General features: G+C 40.7%; 1 protein-coding gene across 1 annotated transcript in view; it reads left to right on the top strand.

Annotated features, from left to right (window-relative positions):
- The window catches only part of eif2ak4 (eukaryotic translation initiation factor 2 alpha kinase 4), a 41,475-nt gene that overhangs the window by 23,357 nt on the left and 3,873 nt on the right, over positions 1-14,245 (top strand). Inside the window, exons 32-38 of the mRNA XM_028437657.1 lie at positions 3,256-3,342; positions 3,536-3,648; positions 3,744-3,802; positions 4,148-4,251; positions 6,482-6,550; positions 8,841-8,885; positions 9,712-9,827. Of these exons, the coding sequence (XP_028293458.1) occupies positions 3,256-3,342; positions 3,536-3,648; positions 3,744-3,802; positions 4,148-4,251; positions 6,482-6,550; positions 8,841-8,885; positions 9,712-9,827 (593 nt within the window). The remainder of the gene's footprint in view (positions 1-3,255; positions 3,343-3,535; positions 3,649-3,743; positions 3,803-4,147; positions 4,252-6,481; positions 6,551-8,840; positions 8,886-9,711; positions 9,828-14,245) is intronic.

The raw sequence follows: 14,245 nt of genomic DNA, 5'->3' as shown, positions 1-14,245 counted from the left end.
GGTAACCCCAACTGGAACCCTGAGGAGCCGCAGTTTTCATCAGCTGAGTCTCTACTTCACTCGCCTCCACGGGGGCATCATGAGGGGGGAAGGAATTCTGCTCAGACAGGCATGCCAGCCTCCTATGGAGGCTCCGTGCGCTAAACCCGGCACAGTGCTTACACGAGCCTGGAGTTTTGACCGCCATGCGGGCATGTTCCAGATCCAGGCAGTTGGGGCAGACTTTGTGCATGTCCTTAGTGGAGATTTTACCCCCACATGGACAGAGGCGAGCCCCAGAGCATCCCGCTCCCTTGGTGAGAGGTGCTTTAGCCTCCATCACCGTGTGACGCAGTCGGGAGAGCAGGCGGCTAGCTTACGCTACCACGAGGTAGCTAGCACAGGTGCTAGCAGGGATGCAGGCCAACATGTGCTGGACTGTCTGAGACATAGAGGACAGCGTTGGATTTTTTCGAGACGTCAGCTTTTGCTTTCGTCCGAAGCTCGGATACAGTAGTATCTGGAGCTGGAGCCAGGCTACACACTTTCGTGAGAGCCCAGAGGGAGGACCGATGTGCGCATGGGCCCGTAGGCGCAGAGGGCAGTGGGACCAAGATGACAGAGAGGTGTGCTGAGGCAAGGAGCGTACAGCGGGGCTAACACCGGAGTGAAAGAGCGCTGGGGACCAACGTGTGCCGGAGCAACAGCGTTGGAAGGAGCCGTCAGCCGCAACTGAGGCTCGGAGGTTCACTACCTTTCGGCAGCGAAGGACAGCACCTACCAACCAAAGCAAGGCAAGAACTGTATTTCACCCACTTCTGGACCTGTTGTGGTCCAGAGCAGGCGCTAATTCTGCCAGGGTCCGGCGACTGGAATAAAGATAATCCGCCTGTGGAGAGTTAAGCTGTCAAAAAAACGCGAGATAGCTGAGAGGAGAAGAGGTGTTTGAATGGTGCGTGTCTGTCCGTGTCCTCCTTTTACAGGAGGCGGGTCACCCCTTAGCGGACGCATTTCACCGGCCAATCGGGATTGGCAGATTGAAATAAATGCTTCTGAGGAATGCATACAGAGGTTGCATCCCATAGTGAGACATAGAAATATAACTACTTGTTAAAGGGGTTTCATCTTAATGCTCTTATCTGTTCTGAGCTGGTTGAATATAACATCAATGGCTGTTTTGGTGTTTATTTCATTAAATATTTGGGATCATATCTGGTTAAATCAATATTATGTTCACTTATTACACTTTAACATGTCATTGATTAATTCATCAGTATGCAATTTTTTTTTCTCTTTTTCATTACTAATTGCCAAAAAGAGAACTGACAAACTGTGGGATTTATTTACTTACTTACATATTAAGCAGTGCTACCTTTTATATACACAACAAGTGAGCACAGATCGAATGTTATTTCCTGTCTTGTGTCAGGACAATGGGGTTGTTGTAAAGACAGGAAGGTGTTTCCAAGTTCAAACTGAATTCTGAAGTCTTGTGATTGGATATAATTTGTTAATATAATTATATGCATTTCGGAAGAATTTCTGGGATCTGTATTGTGGTGTCCTAATACGTGCCTTAGCTTTTAATAAAGGGCACCACACACGTTTTTTTTTTTTAATCTTTTATAGACGTTGTGACCCTTGGTTTTATCTTTCCATTCATTGTTCGTTACGGTGTGCCGGACACAAGTCAATGGCTACGTTGATTTCTCTTGAGCTTTTAAAGACAAAAGAAGGGCCGTAACTGGCTGAAAACATTAATTCTATTTAATAGCAGCTGAGGGCTTATGTTAAGAACACCTTGTTCTGACTTCCTCGCTTCTTCTGACCAAAGCTGCATTAAATGTATCCTGTGAACTGACAGATTTACTCTTTTTTTTTTTTTTTCCCCCAACCAAATATGGCAAATCTCTTACCAAGGTATTGAGTTCAGGCCCCAAGCTGCACCTACGCTTCTAAGCTATGGCTTGCTCTTGACATAATTTGATCTGTCAGTGGGAAAGCTTTAAGAAGACAAGTGGTGTGAGAACCTGCGTGATGACAAGGCGAAGTGACACACGCACACACAAACTTATGCTGCACACCGCGGGGAACGTTCTGCACCGTTTGACTCGTCTAGCTCGTCCAACAGAGGATCCAAACTGAAGTTAATGAGAAGAAATTGGGCTAACACGGACGTACGCGTACAAAGCCACCGTCATGGTCGAGCGAATTTCCTGAATTTACATGTACGGACTGCTCTGAGAGTCCATGCTCACGTCTCCATCCAAGCAAAATTTTACTTTAACTAAACCAGGGGTTCTCAATCTTTTTTGGCCCAAGTAGCCCCTTTGTCGGACTATAACATTTTGCTCAGAATTTCATGAGAAACAACTACAGAGCATAATGATGGCATGAATGAGTGATCACACACATTTTAAAGAATCCAATTGTAAATAAGTGGAATGAAACAGTGTTTAGTGCTTCCTGAATGGATTTATTTCTATAGTTTTTATCATTTCAGGTCATCTTCTGCCTGGTGTGGGACCAAGACTGAACCTTCTATTATCAGTTCATGTTCTCATCAAGATCATTTTCATCATCATTATAATTATCATTACATTATAAAACCCCATGTTTTTAATGTACCCCCGTAGTGCCTTTGCGTACCCCCATTTATGAAACTAAACGACCTGGACAAATTTTAGGATTTGTTTGCTTTGTGTATTAGGATCCCCATTAGCTTTAGCATAAACTATAAGCTATTCTTCCTGGGGTCTGTAGATTACACAATGACAATACAATTTATACAATGAAAATAATCACATTACACCAACAAAACAGACGTATGAACTACAACTAAAAAAATAAATAAAAATAACAACAGACGTAAATGCTCCAAAGGATTAGAATTAGTGTTTGGCGCTAAAGTTTCTTAATAAATATCTCTTTAGGGTTTTAAAAAAATACATTTGCTTCAGTGTTACCTAAAACTTGCCTAATGGTGTCTCATCCAGAAACTGATTTTTCCACTCTTTCAGCAACCTTATTATAACACATTTGCAAGAGGTAGTACCTTATGTAATTCATGTTGGATTTCCAGCTTTGACTTCTGATAAATAAGCAATTTATCAACCACAACACTGTGCTTTCAGCAGGTTGTAATCTAGAGCCCAAAATGTCAGCTCTAGTTGCCACTCCCCATCTGTAGCAATAGATTATGTTTGAGGTCGAAGATGAAAACACATTTAAAAGCTGTGTTCGGTAATTAAGTTGTGTCATTGTGTGTGTGTTTAGTCCCAGGAGACGTTGTTGGAGCATTGCAGGCTGGCCGGCATCACATGCATGGCCCTCGTCTCTGACAAGGAGGGAAACTATGTGAAGGTAAAGCACCGGATCGCTTGTGTAAACTTGGCCGCAATAGTTGTGGCTTTAGAACAATGGTATCTGAAGGATAATGTGTTCACTTAATAAAAACAGGAAGTAACTAAGCTTTGCAAATCATGAGGCTGTGGGAAAGAAGTTGGTGGAATAAATCTGTCTGCAGTGAATGAAGAAGTGTTTTTCTTGCTTTTAGGTGAAGTCCTTCGAGAAGGACAGGCAGTCTGAAAAACGAATACTTGAGTCCGACCTGGTGGACCATGTCATTCAGAAATGTCGGACCAAATTCTTTGATGACAAAAACGTCAGGTAAGGCGGCTTCGGTTTGAAAATGTTTTTCCACATTTGGTTCTGACATCCTTTGAAATAACATGCATATAATATTTTTCTCATGGCCTTTGCAGAGAAAACTCTGAAAGTGTTAATCTTCAGAACCCCAAAGGCCAACAGCTCAGCAGCACAGGTACTGCACTCATCTCCCACTGAGTCTGCTTCTATAATAAAAACTCTATAGAGTAACAATGCACAGCAGCGCAACACACATTCACCTCTGTTTTATTTATACTAACTAGCTAGGACTCTACCAAAGCAATAAAAACCTCAAATTCTGTTGATTTTAGTTTGTTTTTTGCTTAATGTTATTAAACTTTGCAATGGAAGAAACAACTCTAGTGTTAGATCTCACACCATGGCTGGCATGTAGAACCGTAAATAATTACACACCTCTTTAACTGTTATCGCTCGCTTTAAAGTTGAGGAAAACTTGAACAGAATTTGAAAAAAAAAAAATAATTTTGTGTGTGTTTAGGCTCTTCAGAGCAACATGGAAGCAGCAGCACAACAAACATGAATGTGAACATCATCGGTCCAGAGAAACTGTCGGCGAGTACCAGGCGCCGCTATGAAACTCAGGTTGGAGACGCAAAGAAACGCACAAAAACAAACGTAAAAGCATGTAATGTATTTACACTGTGTGGATGAAGGCTGCACCAAGGTATTAAAGACAGGAAAACTTTAGGTGCTGCCGTCAATGTGAATATTATAAAAGGTAGAATTGGTCCAATAAAATGATAGGCAGGTCGTCATAAAGGTATGGCTTTTCATTTTACACTGATCAAAAAAAATCAAGTGAACATTGAGCTGACAGAAATGGCAAACCTTCTTGCCGCATCATGAATTGATGTTCTGGATGAGCTGCACGAGCTGTGCCACTTCTGTGTGTTGTAGACTCCGCCTCTATTTGTGAGGGCATGGGCAAAATGCAAAAGTGGCCAATCAGAGAAATGGGCTGTGTTTGAAATGGCATACTAACGTATTACTCATACTAACCCTGTATTGCCACTGGATCCTTATCTGCTTTGAAACTGCTCCGCTGCGTAACTGCAGCGCAATCTGCTGTCCAGCAATTCACGTGTAATTATGCAATATACTGTGTACATGTGATTCAACCATGGATAAGTGCAATATTTCTATGTGAAATACGATTTAAAAAGTGCTCGAATCGGGCCAAACGTGGTATCAATGGAAAGGTAGACAGTAGGAAAAGATTGAGTATGCAAGAAATACCTAAATGTATACTATATTGGGACATTTTTTAAGTGGGAACGCTAGTCATATTCAACTCCCCCATGATGCATTGCTAGCGGAACGTAAAATAGCCCTGGAACCAGCTTCAAGCTAAAAATCAAACATTCCATTCTCTAAACAAAACCATCTCTTCTTGTCTTTCATTAGTTTTTTAAAACCCTTTTGTAAATAGGGCTCTTGTATTGAAGTTAACTGGAAGTTTTGTCAGTAGCGCAATGGCGGGTCTCCAAAAATCTCTGAAATGTTGGCATGAAATGTGTTTATGCAAATTTTATGGATCAAATGACCACATGTTGATATTCTACTTGGTCACTTTCTCGCTTGAAATGTGTTCAAACTTTTAAAGGTGGAGAATCAAAGGAGATATTTAACCGCAGCGTGCTTCAGGGCGACCGTGGCTCAGGCGGTAGTGGGTCGTCCTCTGATCGAGAGGTTGGGGGTTCGATCCCAGTACCTGACTATGTGTCGAAGTGTCCTTGGGCAAGACACTGAACCCTAAGTTGCTCCCAGTGGTCGACTAGCGCCTTGCATGGCAGTCCTGTCCCACTGGTGTGTGAATGTGAGAGTGATTGGGTGAATGAGCTGATATGTAAAGCGCTTTGAGACTGTTTCAGTGTGGTGATAAAGCGCTATATAAATCAAGTCCATTTATCATTTACCATTCAGGTTTTTGTCATTGTAGGTTCAGAATGCATCTTGGGAAACTTTGAAGTATACTTAAGTGGGAAAGGTCATCATCCTAATCCTCCTAACCATACTTACAGTATATAGTAGACAGTATACACATTGGGTAGAGTGTGTAATGTTGCCATTTCGAACACAGCCACAGTTTGTGGTCTCCACTAATTGCCTCTAATTTCCACCTGGTGTCGGTTCCATTTGCTCCACAGCAGGTGAAATTAATTAACGATCTGTGTTGCCTCCTCGCTGGACAGGTTGATTTCCCAGAAGTGTGATTGACCTGGAGCTACATGGTGTTGTTTACCTATTCCCTTTATTATTATTTTTGAGCATGCTATGATGGAAAACTTTATTTCTATAAATGGCCAATTTTTTACAGTCCATTAGTTTACATTACCACTGGCTCCAGTTCTCTCCTTAAAATGAACCTAAAACTACTTTTGGCTTCTTTTTCCGTCACTCTTACTAGTTTTATACCCTTAAACCCAGAAAACTTCCAATCCTACAGTCTTTATAGCAAGCCACACAATGAAAGCTTTGAGGTGGAATGTATACCGATGTCGTTATGGAAGCTCATGTGCAAGTTACAGCTCTCCTATAGGGGAAAATACACAGTTGATGGGATTCCACTGGTGGGAGTATTTTAACATTCTGCAGTAAGCCCATATAAAGTTGCTCTACCACATCTTCTTTTTGATTCTGTGTGAGGATGTAAACATTAAAGCATTTTTCTGCCAAAAGTATCTGAAGGTCCCATAAACTGTTTGTTTATTAAAGATTGTAATGCCAGTTTATTCATCATAATGATGGGAACAAATTAAATTTCCTTGCTTTGAACTTCTTTCCTCATTCCTGTGTTTTTGTCTTGTTTCAGATCACGTCCAGATTACAGAATCTTGGTAACAATTTGCAGAACAAGAGCAGTGACATGGAGGTTCTGGCAGTAAGTCATTTGTTTGTTTTATCCCTCCTGATCCCAGGCTCCCTCCCTTCTAAACCTTATCTGATGAATTCGTGTGTGAAATTGCTCATCAAAGAGAGGACATTTGATTGTTGAAACAACAAACTTGCCATAAAGAAGGCCTTTCATGCACTCAAGTCCTCCGTCGAAGCTGGGAAAGCGTACAGGACAACAAACTAAACAGAAGTTGTTTTGTGAAAGGGTGTAAACAGCTAAACGGTTATTTTTTTAGCTTAATATTCTAAATCAGTGGTTCCCAACCTTTTTTCCTCAAAGCCCCCTTACTTCCATCTAGACCAGTGGTTCTCAACCTTTTTTTTTGGCTCAAGTACCCCTTTCAGTGAAAAAACAACTATAGAGCGTAATGATGGAATGAGTGATAACACACATTTTAAAGAATATCATTTTGTAAATAAGTGGAAAGAAACAGTATTTAGTGCCTCCTGCATATATTTATTTCTATAGTTTTTAATACTGTATGGTCATACCCCTCCTGATGTGTGACCAAGACTGACTTTTGTATTTTGAGTTCATGTTCCAATCAAGATCATTTTGTGTATTTTGTTGTTGTTTGTCCGTATTCGTATGTTGTTAGTACTGTTTAAATCATTTTCTCTGTGTGTGTATTTTTGTGTATTTTGTAGTGATATTGTTTATTTTTCTCTCATTTAGTGTGTCTTTGTTGTTGTTTTGTGTTGCTGATAATAGTTTTTTAACTGTTTTTCTCTTAGTGCATGTGTCTTTTTGTGTGTTTTTGGTGTCATTTTTTATGTTTCCCTGTTATTTTTGTGTATTTTGTCATGATATTGTGTATTTTTCTCTCTTAGTATGTGTGTCTTTTTGTGTATTCTGTTGTTTATCTGTTCTTTTTGTTATTCAGTATATTTTTCTCTTATTTTGTGTGTTTTTTTTTTTTGTGTCGTTTTGTGAGTTGCTTGTACTGTTCAGTGTGATTATCATTTTTCACTAAAAATAAACGTTTTAAAACCCCATATTTTTATGGTTTAATTTGTTAATTTTTTATTTCGCTCTCTTTATAGTGCCATTGCTTACCCCTAGGGGTACACGTACCCCATTTGTGAAACACGGGATTAGTCAAAGCTTATAATGGCAGTGTGGATAATGTGATAAAGCATTAATGGATGCTTTGTAAATTTTTAAATGCTTAAGTGTTCCCTATTAACCTAAAAAACGACATTTAAACTAATTCTTAATGTGCACCTTGTAATGTGGACTCAAAAACAAACAAGCCTATAAAATAGAAGCTAAAAAATCCTATTAATCAAAGAAATGAAAATGAAAAACAGAAAATAAGGAGAGCTTTCTTGTATTTCATTTCTGTCTTATCCATCTCAGATTTTACAATGTTTTCACCTTATTCTTTAAAACCCCCTGAATATCTGATGGTGTTGTTTAATACTTTATGGAGTGTACAAAAGGCTTAAGAATATCCCTGGTGTTGTGAAATTGAGCTTTTCTAAGAAGTTAAGAGCCACTTTTTTGAAAGCGATCCATAACAGGTTCACTGGTCTTTATGGGGGTTAAAAAGGTGCTAAAAATGACTAACAACAGTTTTCCGTATTCTCAGTTGTTGTGCTATATAATTTTTTGGTTATGTGAGCTACATTTTGGGCAGGTAAGTGTAATTACCGAAACCAAACTGTGTGTCGGCACTTTCTGGAGGATCTTATTGATCCTGTGTGTGATCTAAAAGACCACAGTGGTAAACTGACGACATGTGGCTTTTGAACACTGTACAACAGAAATCAATTTTTTATTATACCAGCGTGATTTGAAATACTGTGAGATGTTATAGTAACGTTTCGACGCTGTTAAAAAGACACTGATGAACTGAAGAAGCCAAACTAAGAACAGGCCCACTTTATTTTGTTCGACAGACTTTATGAGTTTGGTTGATGCAAAACAAATGAAAAACAGTTGGTCTGTTCTCCGTCCAACAAAAGAGGAAGTAACACAAGGTGCTTTTGGTTGAAGTAATGTTTAATGTGACAATGGCTATGATTAAAAGCTCACATGAAACCAGCACGGCTATGGCTTTGAACATCTTAGACGTCGCCGTAAGAGAAAGTAAATATACTTTGAAAAAGGAGGTGTAGCGTTTGATATTTTGTGCTTGATAACAAATATCCAGTATCAGTTGCTTCCTGTTATGTTGAGAGCTTTTTAAATGATTTAATGTGATGCTTGGGTTCTGTTGTGTAAAGTAAACCTGTCCTTTTTTCTTTTTTCTCTTTTTTTTTTTATCTCACAGGTTGACCTGCAGAAGGAAACGCTCGTCAACTTCCTGGCTCTTGAGGTTTCTTTCCATCAAGCTTAATCAAAAACATGGCAGTTAATAAAAGGCTGCATCCTAACAGTTGGGGGGGTTGGAAAGAATGGCCAGCAAAGGTCAAGGTCTCAGACAGGAAGAGGGGATCCCGTCTCCTTCCTTGCAGTCCGCTCTGCTGAGGAATGGAGCGAGGGAACTCCCTTGCTTTTTTTTTTCCTCCCAGAAAGACGCCTGTACGCAGCCACATGCACACAGTTAACAAAGCACGCTCTTTGGAGGTGTTAATGTCCACATTCCAAACTCCTTACCAGCGTGTTTAACTCCAGATTCTTTACATTCAAAATAGTAATTACAGCTAAATGACACGACAAAAGCTAAAAATGCTGTTTATTACTCTGCTGTTATATAAGCAAAAGGCTCCATTCTGCAACCGCCCATATTGTACCACACACACTATGCACCACCGTTGGGGGACGATGTCACGGCATGCTTTAACTAAACTTCTCGACCCTGGTTGCACACGAAACCAAAGAAATCTATAAAGCCACTGTTGTTCTGTAGCATCACTGCTCTGCTCCTTGTGACGCGTGGAAATATATTCCAGGCCCGAAAGTGTAAAAGCTCATTCATTCATTGATTTTATTCAATCCAAACTCTGTGAACAAGTGTGATGCTTTGTTATGGTTTGGTTTGACAATGAGCTCAGTTTGGAGGTTAGTTGAACTTAATGAGTTCCAGGCTTTGTTTTGGGGATGCTGAATAGGTTTAGCATTGCTCTCAACATCTTCTCACCAATATACCCATTTTCTTCCAAAGGTCTCATTATAACCTATTTTTTTCTTCTTTTTTCCAGTTTGACACTGAAGAAGTGTTCAACAGTAGTGTAAAGACATTACTGAGTCGTCTCCCAAAGCAACGCTACCTGAAGTCTATCTGTGACGAGATCCATCACTTCAAGATTGTAAAAAGGTGTGTTGGTATTTGACCTTTGGCCTTTTGTAACTGAGATAGTATTTGTTGACACCAAAGGAAACCCTGCATTGTTAAATTCTAAACCACATGTCAAACTCGTGGCCCCGGGGGCCAAATCTGGCGCTTTGGAGCATCCAATTTGGCCCGCATGAGAAAGTAAAAATGACAAAGAAAACATGAATCACTGCGTAAATGAAACTCAACAATATCTGCAGGTGCTCACAGTTTTCCCGGTGCTTATATCACATGATTTCAGTCATTTTTAATGTTCGTCTGTGGAAAAAAGTCTTACAAAATCCTTAAATTATTACATAGTATTTCCCTTAATTTAATAGAAGTTTGTCACAAAATCTAGGAAATTTAAAATGAAGATCACGTTGGGACTGATATTTGTCACTTATTGCTTGGATTTTGTCGATTTCTTACATATTTAGTAATTTATGTAAACGTAGAAGTGAAAACTAGGACACAATAATGTTGAAATTAGTCGTTTTCCCGCATACAATCTGTGGCCCCTGAACTAAAATGAGTTTGTCGCCCCTGTCCCAAACCATCTGTTTTAAACGTGGGTCCTAGGGGTCCACAGTCCTGCATGGTTAACACGTCTCTCTGCTCCAAACCAACCGTAGGTGGGTTTGGAAAAATTCAACAAAATGTATTTGGCATTTAAATAGAACCTTTTTGTAGCTTTAACCGCCAAATTCTTTGAAATTAGGATTAGAAAGGATGTTGGAGACACTGCCTCTCAACAGATGGTTAAAGGTTTAACTTCTGAGTTTATATGTTCCGTCCTAATGGGGTTTTTTTCTAAGTGCTGGGACTTTATCGTGTTAGTTGCGATAAAATAACGCAGTTAATCGCTTTTTTTTGCACTCCAAATAGTGCAGAACCTTTCTTATTGCACGGGTTCCCGGTATACCCATAATACTGATGCACAGCACACCACACAAGAAACAGGAGAACCCAAGGAAAAGTTGTTGCTGTGCTTCATGGGTGTAAAAAAAAAAATCATTAGCTTCATCAGTTGATCTGTTGACTTCATGCCACAGATATTTTAACTATTTTTGCACTTTTCAGTTTCCATTTCTCTGGAATGCACTGTACTAAGTGCTGTTTTTTTATTTTATTACACAATTTTTTTAGAAAGCTTACAAACAAATCTGGAAAAACAGGAATATAGCTTACTTAAATCTAAGTTTTTGCTTTGTGAACAATGCAAACATAATGTTCTTCATTCATATTGCTCATTATATTAGCGTTCAGTTTTGAAAAGGAAAATTTGGTTTTTAAGCTAATTTATTGTGTTTTCTATGGAGGTAGATTTGTGTTATTCAAAGAAAAATCACTTTAATAATAAAAAATTTAAAAAAATTCAATCAGATAAAAAAAAAAGTGTAAAATGCAAAAAAAAAAAAAAAATAAATAAATATTTGAGACCCAAATAACTGCATTTGAACACTTTTTTTATTTGATTGAAAATGTTTATTTTTGATTGAAGTAAACATTTTTTTGATCGAATAATAAAGACACAAATCTACTTCCTTAGTTTTCATTGATTCAGTCAGACACCAAAATCCATTTAAATTGAAAAATGTTGCTTCTTGTCTCAAATATTAAGCGATTATTTGAGATTAATTAATTACAAAGTCTCAAATTAATTAGATACATTTTTTGCAGTGGGGAAAGACCCACAGACTTTGATGAAAGAATGAATGACAGTCCGGAAAGACGGCAAGTAATAGTGATAGGGCTAGCACCCCGAAACACTGCACCCAAACACTGCACGTACTAGACAGAGAGAATACCCCCAGGCAGACTGAGGAGGGATGGAAGATAATCTGCCAGTGAGGACGGACCACACGGCAATTGACCGTGACGACGGCATAATGACAACAAGTTTGGACATGGATAAACAGGAAGTTGCAAGAAGATGCACCTATTGTGGAGGAACATTCGAAAAAACAAGCATGGTGTGAAGATCCACCAGGGAAAGTCAAAGTGCAAAGATCGGTTCAAGCAACGCAGAGTGCCCGAAGTTTTTCAGAGAGCCATTTCTGAGTTCATCAGTGCCGCTCATCAGTCGAAGGAAGTCAGGGGCCCGGAGTCAAACCACAGCGCCCCAGATCTCTCTTCTGAACCCAGCTGAGGCACAAGACTGAGGGTGAACCAACTCACCTTGAGGTCTTCACAAAGAAACCTCCACTGAATCTTCCTCCGCTGAAGATCTCAACCTTGCTTTAGACAATGTCCTCAAAGGAGACGTAGTCAAGAAGGTAAAGACGATGCTGGAAATAGTGTACCAGGTGTGCCATGAGACATTTGGCGTAATTGCAAAGAAAAATGCAAAAATTCCTGCAGGGCCCTCAAGGAGGCAATGCTGCATTGCCCAATTACGAAAATACTTAAGAGCTGTTAGGAAAAACTGGCAGAAATCCAAAGATGAGGAAAAGAGGTCAGGTCAGAGCTGCGGAAAAGCCTTCTACAACTCCGAAGAGCAGAAGCAACTCGCAGGAAGCCGCATGAAAAACGGTGCCAAAGAAAAGCCTTTTTCAGCAAGCCCTTCAACTTCACATCCAACCTTCTCGGAAAACCCAAAAGCGGAAGGTTGGTGTGCTCCAAAGAAGAAGTGGAAGCAAGTATTGCGGAATCGCACAGCGATCCCGAAAGAGATCTTCCACTTAAAGATTGCCCTATCCAGGAGCCAGCAGAAAGCCCTCGCATCTTCTTTGACACGTCATATTTCATTGTGGACAAAGCTCGAGCAGGGTCAGCCCCTGGACCATTGGGCACAACATATAAAATTTATAAAAACTGTCCCAGACTGTTGTCAAGGTTAGGGAAGCTGCTAAGGGCTCTGTGGAAGAAGAAGCAAGAACCCTGGCTCTCGACTTTAGCAGAGGGATGTTTTGTTCCTAAAGAACGCAACTCATCAAGTCTCGACCAATTTTGAGAAATTTCCTTGCTAGACATTGAAGGCAAAATATTCTGGTCACTCATTGCCAAGAGGCTGACAACATATCTCTTTGCCAACAAGTACATTGATACCAGTGTACAGAAAGGCGGCGTACCAGGCTACTCAGGATGCCTTCAGCATACTTCGGTACTTAGTCAAGTCATAAAGGCGGCAAAGACAAATAAAACAACTCTCTCTGTCGTATGGCTTGGTTTCGGTACTTTGTACCAACAGAGGTAGTCATGCTTGTGATGTTACACATAGGTTCCCTGAAAATGAGGTTCTCAGTAGGGGATATTGCCACCAAATGGCAAAGACTTGAAAAGGGAATTATGGCAGGGTGCACAATATTGGTGGTTCTGTTTGTGGCTGCGATGAACCTCCTACTCAAGGGCAGGGAATCAAAATGTAAAGGGCCTATAGCAGCCGACGGCACAAGACACCCGGCCTGCAGAGCCTTCATGGACGATATTACAGTGCCAGCCCCCTCAATCCTTGGAACAAAATGGATCTTAAGCGCTCTGGAGAAGATGGCAGCTTGGGCACAAATGGTGTTCAAACCTGAAAAATCCAGAAGCCTGTGTATAGTCGAGCGGAAGCTGAAAAGTAATACCTTCTCCATTCAAGGGATGGAGATTCCAACTATACAGAGCCTGGAGATCCAGTGTCTAGGAAAAACCTATGACAGCTCTCTAAATGACAGCAGAAACTGACAAGAGTCTATTGTGCAGCTGAACAATTGGCTCAAGGCAATAAACGACAGCCATCAGCGAGGCAGGTTCAAGGTGTGGTGCTTCCATTATGGCATCATACCCTGCCTGCAGTGGCCATTCCTGCTCTATGACTTTTCCACGACCCAAGTGGAAGCAATGGAAAGACTTTGTAGCAAGTTTGTGAGAAGGTGGCTAGGTGTCCCTCCAGCCTTCAGTTCAGTTAACTTGTATAGCAGAACCTCCAAGCTCCATCTGCCAGTCACAACAGTGGTGGAAGAGTTTAAAGCCATCAAAGCAAGAGCGGTTACCACATTGCGCATGTTAAAAGATGAGAAAATCTGGCACTCCTGCTCTACCATCAAGACCGGCAGGAAATGGAGGCCTCAGAAAGCAGTCAAAGAAGCTGAGTCATAATGGAAGCACTAGGAAATGGTTGGTGTTGTGTGTCAAGGACGACTCAGCCTTGGTCATTACAAGACCAGGAGATGGAACAAAGTCAACAACCAGAGTAAAGGAGATCTTGTGGTGCAGAGGGTAAGAGAAACAGCCAAAGAAGATCAGCGTCTGAAAGCCGTAGGCCTCGCCTCTTAGGGCCAGTGGACGCAATGGGACCAGGCGCTCGAGCGCTCACTATCGTGGAAAGAACTTTGGAGCACCGAGGACTCATCCTGTAGAAAGTCACCTCACTCCACCCAAGAAGCACAAAGTCAATCGTGGTTACGGAGCTTACAGTCCTGTGGAAAGAAAGA

The sequence above is a fragment of the Gouania willdenowi genome, chromosome 22 (assembly GCF_900634775.1).
Source record: "Gouania willdenowi chromosome 22, fGouWil2.1, whole genome shotgun sequence".
NCBI classification, from domain to species: Eukaryota; Metazoa; Chordata; class Actinopteri; order Blenniiformes; family Gobiesocidae; genus Gouania; species Gouania willdenowi.
Note: the sequence above shows the minus strand (reverse complement) of the source record. Positions and strands in the feature narration are given on the sequence as shown.